At 40.4% G+C, this 12,611-nt stretch overlaps 1 protein-coding gene across 2 annotated transcripts in view; it reads right to left on the reverse strand.

Annotated features, from left to right (window-relative positions):
• ITFG1 (integrin alpha FG-GAP repeat containing 1) overlaps positions 1–12,611 on the reverse strand; it is an 88,644-nt gene that overhangs the window by 41,373 nt on the left and 34,660 nt on the right. For both annotated transcript variants that reach the window (XM_080637084.1, XM_080637085.1), the window contains exons 9-10: positions 12,320–12,414; positions 5,824–5,996 (exon numbers count right to left, since the gene is read on the reverse strand). In XM_080637084.1, the coding sequence (XP_080493210.1) occupies positions 5,824–5,996; positions 12,320–12,414 (268 nt within the window). The remainder of the gene's footprint in view (positions 1–5,823; positions 5,997–12,319; positions 12,415–12,611) is intronic.

Consider the following 12,611-nt stretch of genomic DNA (forward strand, 5'->3'; position numbering starts at 1 on the left):
CAAAGGAATAAAATGGTTTCTGCCTCCTTTAATTTCTTTAAGTTACAGATGGCAACTAGAAGCTAGGCTTCCTAGACTACAGCACAGATTGAGGTCAAGAGTTCACAAAAATGCTTTTATCATTTAATCACCATAATCAATCACTGAAATTAAGGCTGTAGATGTAGCATGAAAGGCTTCAGAGAAAGAAATAAGCAGCTTGATCCAGAAGTGTTTAAAATCAATTAAATAAGGTTTTCATTTTAATTTGCTCTAATTTAAGAGGAGCTTTTAATTCCCACACTGTTTTAATTCTTTTCACTCTGTGACCCAGTTACACATTGTGAAAGAAAGTATTTCCTTAAGTTTCTCAGAAACAACAAATTAATATTAATCTGAAAGTGACACTTCACAGGGGGTGCAAAAACTGTGATTTTCACTCCATCCCAAAGAATCTGTTTCCATTACTTTTCTACAAATACTGGAAATACACCATGTTAACGTGCAATGTATTTCTTAATTTTTGGTTTACTTCTTTTTTTTGCAGACTTCCTAAACTCTCTAAACTTCTCTTTTCACACCTTGTCAAACCATCTGCCAATACCTTCAGCCCTTATGCCTTACTATGTCACTCCACACTGAAGTCTGTTTTCAAAATAACGTCAAGATGCATCCAACTGAATAAACAAACGATTTCAGAAGCAAGGAGTGCATCACAGTATTTCATTGCAACAAGGCACAGGTAACTTCCTGGACTTTTACAGGAGTAACTATTTACAAACTATTTAAATGTTCACAGTATTACACTGCCATATTTATACACCAGGCAGAGGAGAGAGGCTCCTAAGAACCTTAAAAGATAAAATAACTTCCAATAAATTTCTGAACTATATGGATCTTCACAAAATCTTTCTAAAGTTTACTTGCTATCAGGGTACACACTTAAAAATAGCCTACAGTACAGCTCAAAACAAGATTTGTGGGGCTTCAGTAAAAACAAAGACAAGAACAATGTTACAGTTTAGATGTCTTGGTATTCTATGGAAAAGGAAGGACTTTTGTTCTAGTCTGCCCGTTAGACAGTCTACAGTTTTTATTCAGTGACTGCTGAACAGAAGATGCAACCTCCCAGTTGCACAAGGCTACAGAGTAAAAACCTGACATTCAGGGCCCCAATGCTTTACTTCATCTATGCAAGTTCTGGGCAGTAACGTAACACCCCCTTCTCCTCTGCTGTATCTGAATACAAACAGCTGCTGTGCTAGCTATTTTCAGGCTGAGAAGTACAGAGACAGAGCTCAGCTGCTCACTGCCTTGTCTGAATCACATCATGTAGGCTGAATACCAGCATGTGGCTCTTCAAACTGGGTCATTTTCAGATATGTGTCAGTATCAGAAGAACTCTTAATATAAAAATGTCTGTGGGTGATTAATATTTAGGCAACCACAGTATCACAGTATGTTAGAGATTGGAAGGGACCTCAAAAGATCATCTAGTCCAATCCCCCTGCCAGAGCAGGAACACCTAGATAAGGTTACACAGGAATGTGTCCAGGTGGGTTTTGAATGTCTCCAGAGAAGGAGACTCCACAACCTCCCTGGGCAGCCTGTTCCAGTGTTCTGTCACCCTCACTGAGAAGAAGTTTCTTCTCAAGTTTAAGTGGAACCTCTTGTGTTCCAGTTTATACCCATTACCCCTTGTCTTATCATTGTTTGCCATTGAGAAGAGCCTGGCTCCATCCTCATGACACTCCCCCTTTATATATTTATATACACTAATAAGGTCCCCCCGCAGTCTCCTCTCCTCCAAACTATAGAGACCCAGCTCCCTCAGCCTTTCCTCATAAGGGAGATGCTCCACTCCCTTAATCATCTTTGTCGCCCTCCGCTGGACTCTCTCCAGCAGGTCCCTGTCCTTCTTGAACTGAGGGGCCCAGAACTGGACACAATATTCCAGATGCGGTCTCACCAGGGCAGAGTAGAGGGGAAGGAGGACCTCTCTCGACCTACTGACCACCCCCCTTCTAATACACCCCAGGATGCCATTGGCCTTCTTGGCCACAAGGGCACAGTGTTGGCTCATGGTCATCCTGCTGTCCACTAGGACCCCCAGGTCCCTCTCCCCTACACTACTCTCTAACAGGTCGTTCCCCAACCTATACTGGAACCTGGGGTTGTTCCTGCCCAGATGCAGGACTCTACACTTTCCCTTGTTATATTTCATCAAGTTATTCCCTGCCCAACTTTCCAGCCTGTCCAGGTCTCGCTGGATGGCAGCACAGCCTTCTGGCGTGTCAGCCACTCCTCCCAGCTTAGTGTCATCAGCAAACTTGCTGACAGTGCACTCAATTCCCTCATCTAAATCATTGATGAATATATTAAATAATACTGGTCCCAATACTGACCCTTGAGGCACTCCACTAGATACAGGCCTCCAACTAGACTCCGCCCCATAGACTACAACTCTCTGGCTTCTGTCCTTCAGCCAGTTCGCAGTCCATCTCACTACCTGATCATCCAGGCCACACTTCCTCAATTTAGCTATGAGGATGCTGTGGGAGACTGTGTCAAATGCTTTGCTGAAGTCAAGGTAGACCACATCCACCGCTCTGCCATCATCCATCCACAATGTTATTTCCTCATAAAAGGCTATGAGGTTGGTCAAGCATGACTTCCCCTTGGTAAAGCCATGTTGACTGCCCCTCATAACCCTCTTATCCTTGACATGCCTTAAGATGGCATCAAGGATAAGGTGTTCCATCACTTTCCCAGGGATGGAGGTGAGGCTGACCGGTCTATAGTTACCCGGGTCCTCCTTCTTGCCCTTTTTGAAGACTGGAGTGACATTTGCTTTCCTCCAGTCCTCAGGCACCTCTCCCGTTTCCCAAGACTTGGTAAAGATGACAGAGAGTGTTCTAGCAATGACTTCCGCCAGTTCCCTCAGCACCCGCGGGTGTATCCCATCTGGACCCATGGATTTATGGATGTCCAGATTGCTCAACTGGTCTCTAACCCATTCCTCATCAACTAAGGCAAACCGCTCCAGTGACCTGACTTCATCTGAGGTCTCAGGAGTACAGGGTTCTTCAAGACTGCCTTCGGCAGAGTAGACAGAGACAAAGAAGGCATTCAATAACTCTGCCATCTCAGTATCTTCTGTCACCAGGGCACCCATCCCATTCACCAGTGGGCCAACCTTGCCTCTGGTGTTAGTTTAATCAGCTATGTATTTGAGAAAGCTCTTTCTGTTGTCCTTGACCCCTCTCGCCAGATTTAATTCTAAGGAGGCCTTAGCCATCCTAGCTGCCTTCCTACATCCTCTAGCAGCAGCCTTATATTCCTCCCGAGTGGCCAGCCCCTCCTTCCATGACCTATAAACTCTGCTCTTCCACGTGAGCATACCCAGCAGTTCCTTATTCAGCCACGCAGGTCTCCTGGCCCTCTTCCTTGACTTCCTACGTGTCGGGATGCTCTGCTCTTGAGCTTGGAACAAGCAATCCTTGAATGCCAACCAACTATCTTGGGCCCCTTTACCTTCAAGCAGCCTTGCCCATGGGACTTCCCCTAGCAATTGCTTGAAAAGGCCAAAGTTTGCCCTGCTGAAGTCCAGGGTTGCAATTCTACTTGCTATTGTACTGGTCCTACCACACAAGATCCTGAATTCCACCATCTCGTGGTCGCTGCAACCAAGGCAGCCCTCAACCCTTACTGCTTCGACCAGACCCTCCTTGTTAGTGAGGATGAGATCCAGCAGCGCTCCTCTCCTGGTTGGCTGATCCACCATTTGGATGAGGAAGTTATCATCCATACACTGGAGGAACCTCCTGGACTGTGGCTGGGTTGCTGAGTAGTCCTTCCAGCAAACATCAGGGAAATTAAAATCCCCCACGACGACCATGTCCTGTGACTGTGAGGCTGCTCTCAGCTGCCTGTAGAAGGCCTCATCAACTTCCTCACCCTGATCTGGTGGCCTGTAACAGACACCCACAACAGTATCGCCCCTGCCAGCCTGCCCCTTAATTCTCACCCACAGACTCTCAACTCGCTCATCCCCTGTTCCTGGACAGAGCTCAGTACATTGCAGCTGCTCTCGCACATAAAGAGCAACTCCACCACCCCGCCTGGCTGGCCTGTCTTTCCTGAAAAGGACATAGCCCTCCATGAGTATATTCCAGTCATGCGAGCTGTCCCACCACGTCTCTGTAATTGCCACCAGATCATAATCTCCTGACTTAACACAGGTCTCCAACTCCTCCTGCTTATTTCCCATGCTGCACGCATTGGTGTACAGGCATTTCAAGGAGGGAGCTGAGGTCACCAATTTCACCCTAGGATTATAGGAGGCCTCCCAGTCTTCATCAATCCTAGAGTGCTGCCCCACTGGGGCAAGCCCAGTTACAACCCCATCCCCCTTCGAATCTAGTTTAAAGCTCTCCAAATGAGAAAATCTGTAAAGACTTCTTTAACTTCAGCATCTGAATTCTGTCTATATACTGTTTTAAGCACCAAAGTCAGCTCCTCAGTTGTTTTCCTTACTATTAATTCAAACTATGAACCTGTATGCAAGCTTACCAAAAATACCATACAGAGGAAGATAATAAATACACGTGTAAGAGACCTATTTTGCCTTTAATACACTAGTACAAGTATTTGTCATAGATCTCAGTAAAGAAGATGTTAAGATTCCGTAAGGTATTGATTAAAAAAAAGGGGATACCATATGTAACTTTGTATCTCTTCAGATCCTGGAAAACCCAGTTTATGCAGCATCAAGCAGACCTTGAGTCAGGGCATGGCATGCTGCACGTAGCATGGCATACTGCAGGTATCCTGTCTGTAGTGAGTGAGGTTCACTGGCACTATGGTCTCTAGAGCTCTTTCAAGTTTTTCTTAGAAGTAAACAAATCTATTCATCATTTCTACTGTCAAGCAAAAGGATGTTCACATGAAAACATGCTGCTTCACTTTAAGGTAGAGACAAGGACATTCTAGTGGTATCATCACCAGGTGCCAAGTGAGAGCTGCCTGCCTACAGGCTTCTCCATTACGATCAGCTAGCTAAGTCTGTCCTGCAGGCAAGTGGTGTGTGCAGAATAGCACTGGTGTGTGTCTACTCAGGTCAACTGTTATGTGGATCACAAACTCCTCAGTGTATAATAGCCTCCCTGTAAGCACCATTGCATGTTCTCTCCTACCTAGCACAAGAAGGTAGCAATACAAAGTATTGGGAAAAAAAGTAATGAAGACAGACAAAAGAAAGAAGGAGAAAGATTACACCGACAAATTCAACATGAAAGGTTAGAAGCTCCCCCCCCTCCCCCTTTTTTACGGAGAGGGGGAAGTGTATTTATTTCAGTTAAATTTGAACAATATCATATCACTGGTGAGTTATTAGGTATGTCTAAAATCCCTGGTTCTCAAAAGGGGCAAAACACTGTTGCATTTTTCAGTAGTCAACAGTTGGTGTTCACTCCATGTGATAGCATGGAGCAGGCTCCCCAGCTCTCAGCAGCCAGTGTTACTAGCCAACACTGAAAGCAGAAGTCAGAATTATACAGATGATTTGGGAAGGGAAAGAGAGATAATCATCTTTTATTATCCAGGATAAGTGGCTAAAATGGTACTTCATACTCCACTCCCTGGTGTGATTCCCTGCCAAGAGTCCCAGTTCAAGCCTATTCAATTATGCGTTCAGAATATACTTTGTAAATACATACCTTTTTAAAAATGAAACACTTATCAGAGATCAAAAGTCATGCTCACTAGATAAAATTAGTAATTTTTATGATAGATGATTGAACACGTATTAGATAATCTTTATTTCTAGGTTTACATATACTCTACCTTCCAGATGTGTTCTTTAGTATAGCAAGAGCATCTGGGTAGCCATCCATATTGTAATCTCCAATATGAAGTGTAATTGGAAATGAAGTTTCCGTTGAAGATTTGTCACTTTGATATGGTACGAAGCCCCAGAGTGTGTCTTTATTTCTGAAGTCTTGCAAGACTGGAACCCACTGTAAAATAAAACAAAAAAACCCCAGCTAGGTAAAGGAATCCATTTTCTTCATTTAAACAACCTAGTTCCTTTTGAAACAGCTGACATATATTCACTGCATCAGGATTCTTAGCCATTTAAAAATTTCCAAAGATGAAATAATGATTATTTCCTAGCTCTGTTACCAAATGAAAAAATTAATTTGAAGTTTTTTCTATTCCAGAACAGGATGAAAATAAATAAATAAATAAAAGGTTGTAAGAATAAAGGACCTGTGTTTTGAAATGTGTCCAGTGTACGGAAATATTCAGGAACAACTTCAGTGAAATTCAGGTTTGCCTGGAATCTATACTAATCCTCAAGTATAGGTAAGCCCAAATCACAAGTCCCATTATTTTTCTTTGAATGGCAAGCAATAGGCAGCATTAAAGCTGGAAAAGGGGTTCACCCTCATTAAATTTGTAGACAACACCAAATTGGGGGATACTATCGATATGCTTCAGGAGCAGATGGCCATTCAGAATGGTAAGAATGGGCGAACAGAGACCTCATAAGAGTCAGTAAAGAAAGTCCAGTACAGGGGAGTAAATCCCCACAACAGTACAGGCTGGAGACCCATCAGCTGGATAGCAGCTTTCCTAAAAAGCATGCCCGGATCCTGGGGAGCAGTAAGCTAAAGCTAAGCATGGCAGCTATGACAACATAAAAGCACACCGCACTTTAACTGCTGCCTATGCTGCTGCTGATTGAGGCAAGTCATCATTTCTTTGTTTGGCACTTGTTAGTCTGCATCTGGATTCTGTATCCAGTTTTGTGCCCCACGGTTCAAGATTTGAGAATACTGAGTGAGTTCACAGAAGGGTCATCAAGACGATCTGACAGTGAACATTTACTCAAAGGATAGGCTGAGGGCACAGGGTTTGTTCAGCCTGCAGGACAGAAGATTTCTAGGAGGACCTAATAGTGGTCTTCTAATGCCTGCAGCAGAAAGAACTGAGAAGATGAAGCCAGGCTTTCTACTGAGATACAAGATAGTAAGAACAAAAGATGATGGTCTGAATTCAGTTTTGTCCCGGCTTGAAGCAGGAGGCTGGGTCTCCTAAGGTTCATTTCAGCTTGAATGATTCAGGGATATTATTCAGGGATATTTAGAAGTTCAAGAGCTTCAATTCTCCTCTTATCTCCCCAACAGCACCAGATACTGAACCATTTGATAAGAAATTAAGATTACTGAATCAAATAGAAAGTACAAAAGAAATGTGAAGTATAATTTCTCCAGGACAAGAAATAGAATGTATCTGCACTTACTTTCCACCAAGTGCTGAAGAAGTGCTAAACAGCAATTTATCTTAATTAAAATCAAAAGTAATTTTAGGAGTTAGTATGAATCCTAAGTACTAGGGTTAACATTTCAATGCTATGGAAAAATTCAGTGCCATTTTTAAAACCAGAAGTAGTTTTATATGTCAACTAACTCGCAATGCCTTCAAAAGCACAGAAGGGTGCCATCTTAAAGGACCACTATCACCAGCATCAAAAGCACTTCAAAGCATCTTAAATGTTTCTCATCCAAGCCTTAATTTAGCTATTGCAGGGACCAGAATGTGATCTCTGACAGCATGGTTGCCTGCTGTGGAAAGACTCCCTCACTAACAGTTCAGTAATCAACACCATTCCTGCCATATGGTAGTCATGTGTGAGACTTGGACCGGTCCCTTGAGATTACCTAGAGCCATATGTGTATTAGAGAAGCCTGCAGAGTTATTGAAAAAGTACGCTAAGGTCAACTCTGGGTATCACACATGGTTTAGAAGCCTGGACCAGTCCTGCCAGACACTGCTTATACTGGCTGCATGTCTGCCTATGTGAGTGGTGGTATCTGAGCTGCAGTGATGACCTACACCACCTTGATGAAAACTTAAAAGCTGAAACTAAACATACATTACCCTTGCCTGCGCCCCCCCCCCCCCCCCCCCCATGCATGCCCATGTAGTTACTGCTAGCTGCTGAAGGTTTGGAAAAGTCTAAGAAACAGAAAATAAGAAAAAGACTCTTAACCCAAGGGAAATTTTTCAAAGGATTAGATTTCTTAGCACTTACTCGTCATGCAGAAGACAGATGACACAGTATTATTGCAAACCACTGTAATTTTGAAAAACACTGACTGAAATCAGAACCATGAAATATAATACAGCTTTTACTTTACACAGTACCATTCACACAGCCATTGCAATGAAATCCAATTATATACATAATATACTTTCTAAACGTTCTCATGTAAGGTAACACTACTGAAAAAAAAATAGTTTTAGGCATAAATTTGAATTCATATTCTGTTTTTACTCTACTTAGAGTGATTCATAGGAGGCGATTTACAGTCATCAGGTTTACAATATACAAAACAGGTAAGCAAAACAGAAACATCCTCTATTGAAACCAAGCATCATCACTCTGCATGCTTCAGAATAAGACTCATCCATCCCATGAACCGGTTGTGGGACTCACAACTGCAGCTGTAGAACCTTTTAAAAACATCATTCTTGTTCAATGTGCAACCACAGCATGCTCTAGCACTACATGTAACTTACTCTGAGAGTTTAAATTCAGAGTAACCCACATGTTTGGTAAAACTCATTCTGTATATTTCTTTTATAAATAGCAGTATAACATAATTGTGTGCAATGTAATGCGAGACTAGTTGTTCATGTGCCTCAGGACATACATTTCAGTACAGAAGACAAAAAATAAAAATATGTTTGTCAATAATATAAATATCCTACTTCTTTTGTATTTGATAATCCAGACAATTACTTTAGGGTTCATGTTTGCTGTTATCATTTTAATAGCAAAGAGACTAAACCTAATTTTTTTCCTTTCACTATAAGATATAAATAGGTGGGTATAATGAGGACACACAAAGCTATTTTTTGCTGTTTTCTGATCATATGATTCTATTACCTAGATCAGATGCAAAAACATACTGAAAAATGGAATGAGTGTTTCAAAAGGAAAATTTAAATGACCATATAAAATCAAGAGAAAACAGTTTTACTTGTTCCCTTTCTGTAAAATTTAACTGCATAGCACCACTGATGTTATTTATAACATTTATATACATATTTTTAATCCTTGAATTAATGATGTTGTAGGCTAAAATAAGAAAAAAAATCTTTATTTCAGTGCTTCAAAAATTGTTTTCCAACTCTTGTTTTAAAACAAGCCTAAAAACCAAACCCTACCTGTTTTTCAAGACATAGAAGAGAAAAAAATGCTTTAATGCCCTGTGAAAATAAGGTCTTTTTCATTTTGAAAAAGTGGTCAGGTACTGGAGAAAAATTTAAAGCTTGTTGCCCTCACCCTACTAAACTTGAAAAGGGCCTATTTCTTTCATTCCACCTTCTTCTAGACATTAGGAAATGTATAAAAGCCTTGCTTTAAAGCCTCTCAGTAGGTCTTTGATCCAAAACTGCGGAATTAACACACCTCAATTTTTAAATTATGGCTAAAAAACCCTATGAAGCACAAAACCCCACCCAGCCAGCTTCCCTCTTCCAGACCACCTAACTCGGGCAAGGAGCCAGCTGCAAATCAGAATGCATTTGCAGACTGGTAGCCCTTTCTTGGCCAATACATTCTCTGGAAATGTCAGGGTCTCTCCTCCTTTCTATGGCAGACACCTTGCCATCCTATAGAGCAATGAGTATCAAGAGTGGCCAGAAACAACTGGCCACAGCAAAAGAAGTCCTTTTCCCTGGAGGCTCCTGCTCTATGGTACACATGCACTGCAGTTCAGCTGCATATAAAGAAATCCTGTGATTTCAGACTGCATTAGGCTTCTGGTGCTTACAAAGGTCCCCTGAATTTCATATTCAATTGAGCAGCTACTATTGCATAAAAAAAAACTAAGTTATCTATACATCACATTAACTTAGGGAGTTCAAGCCCAGAAGACAACAATCTAAAACATCGATTTAGCAAGGAAAAGGTAACCAGAGCAGTAAAAGTTGTATTTTTGATGTTGGAATGTGTTTCAGAGGCCCACAGCTGCTTTGAGAAAGATGAGCAACTTGGAAACAATGAGATGATCCTGTAGAATCTGAGATTTATGAAACTGCAGCTGCAGTCTCCCTCCCTGCCATCACCTTCTGATGGCCTTTAAACTGTTACAGAGGAACAAGGAAAAACTTCTAACACTGCCCAACTGCAGCTGATAATCAGTGCTGTCACAAACTTCTCTAGCCTAGAGAATGACATGACAAACACCTGTGATTTGCTGTAGGATGTACCACTGTGTTCTACTTCAGAGCTGTTAGATTTAGAAGAGGAATAAAGCTATAACATTTCCATTGTACAAAGAAACGTTATAAAAATCATCAAGCCATAAAGAAGCCCTCTAGTGAAGGGACTAAAATATTGCTGTTTGCTTCAGAAAACAAAGGAAAAATCATACTGAATACTTGGCAAAACTGGAAGAAACAGTCACCTCTAAGAATATCATAGTATGTAGACTTTCCACAGTAAGTATCACGGACTTCAAAATATTTTTCAGATAGAACTCAGTCTAATTTTCAGAATGTAGATGAGAGATCTGATTAGTCTGTAGCTGTTGCAGGTGAATTAAAAGAAGCCTGAAGTGTCCTAACACCTGCCAAAATCTGAAACAGCACATGGGATTCCACTTCAGATCTGACAGCAACTCTTCTGTCACTATGGAAACATTCACATTTTCTTGAAACATTAGTAGATCTGCATCTCCTGAAGTCACTCATGTTTTGTTGGCCTTACTTTTGCTCCGTCTTCCAAAGAAGAAAATCTATCAGAGGTATTTCTAATACTCATAAAAATTAAATAATTAAATAAATGAAAACCTATGGTGAATGATCATCCCTGAAAATAACTCTCCTAGGTCTGTTTGGCTTTCCAGTAGCCATCCAGTTGTGCCAAAGATGTCATGAGAAATATACTGCAGAATGACAGACATCAAACATGTCCTTATTGGAACAACTCAAAAGCCTGACATGCCATTGCATGCTTCTCCACAACGTAAGTTTTAGAACCACGTTCTACAGATGTGTATTTCTGATTGTTACACATTTCATCCCAATGAGTCATATGCTATCATGGAACTGATTTTCATTTGGTTTTATCTGACATCACAACAAACAGACATGAAGAAATATGTATGGCACACACTACAAATTCCTGTAACCCGTTACAAGTGGTAATGGGTTCAAACTTAAATAGGAGAAGTTTAGATTAGATATGAGGAAGAAGTTCCTTACTGTGAGGGTGGTGAGGCACTGGAATGGGTTGCCCATGGAAGCTGTGAATGCTCCATCCCTGGTGGTGTTTAAGGCCAACTGGACAGAGCCTTGGGTGACATGGTTTAGTGTGAGGTGTCCCTGCCCATGGCAGGGGCGTTGAAACTGGATGATCTTAAGGTCCTTTCCAACCGTAACTATTCTATGATTTTACTGTATGATTCTAAGTACACTATAGTGGGTTTTTCTGTCAGCTATAAGCATATACTTTATAGGACACCCTGGCCTTTACATTCATATTGCTAAACATGAATTTAGGAAAAAAAATTGTTAAGGCATCAAACAAATATTAAGTTATCATAAACTGTAACTTTATTATAAAGCAGGGCACTATAAATACTTAAAACAGATTAAGACACACTTTAAAATAAATTAATATATAGTAATCTGTTACATGAATTATGACCATGTCTCTCAAAATAAGTAATGTTGTGAACAAAGCTGAAATAGTTAAATAGAAACCTAGCCCTGAAGATACACAGTCTAAAAACAAGTCTTCACATACTGTTTGGAAATTTATTTACTTATTAAGAATCAAAGACACAGTAGCAAAAAGGTGTAAGAGGTGTGAGCTGGTTCAACTTGATATATGTGGATGCACATTATATATATAAATATAAATATATATCTATATATATATTTAATATAAAATAACTCCCTACCTTGAAGTAAGTAAGATTATTTGAATTAATTAGATCTGTTTCCAACTCTTAACACAAACCTTGATTTTCATCTCATGCTAGGGCAGTTAAGATGCTTTGAATACAGTGTTTTATAATCAAGAATTGACTCATTAGAAACATCTGTAATTGTCTTGAGTAGAATTATCCATTATATAGAATTCTAGGTATGCAACCTCTTCCACCAAACCCGGGTTTTTTTTGGTAGGTAACAAGTAAATAAATAAAAGTCTTACATGCAATGATTACAAGTGAGGAAGTCTTATTCTGCTTTCCTGTTTCACCCTATTTCATAAAGAACAGTATTTTCCTTTGTCTTTGCAATTTCAAACTCACAATACCTGATCCATTCCTAGCTTAGTTAAGTAGATGGCACTTTTTTGACATGTTGTATCTTCACAGACTGGTAATAAATGTTCACTTTGTCCATCCCCATCTGTGAGAGAAAAAAAAAAAACAAACAAAAAACAAAACCACACACAACTGTCAGCTTTGTATTTGCAAAATCAGAAACTCTGTTTCCAAGACATCATCAGCTATGAATAATGCATTGATTTTTAAAATGTGAAAAATTACATGAGAGAAACAAGACCTGTTTAAAATCCTTAACTTGATAATCTAATTTGGGTATTT

The sequence above is a fragment of the Psittacula echo genome (assembly GCF_963264785.1).
Source record: "Psittacula echo genome assembly, chromosome: Z".
NCBI lineage: Eukaryota > Metazoa > Chordata > Aves > Psittaciformes > Psittacidae > Psittacula > Psittacula echo.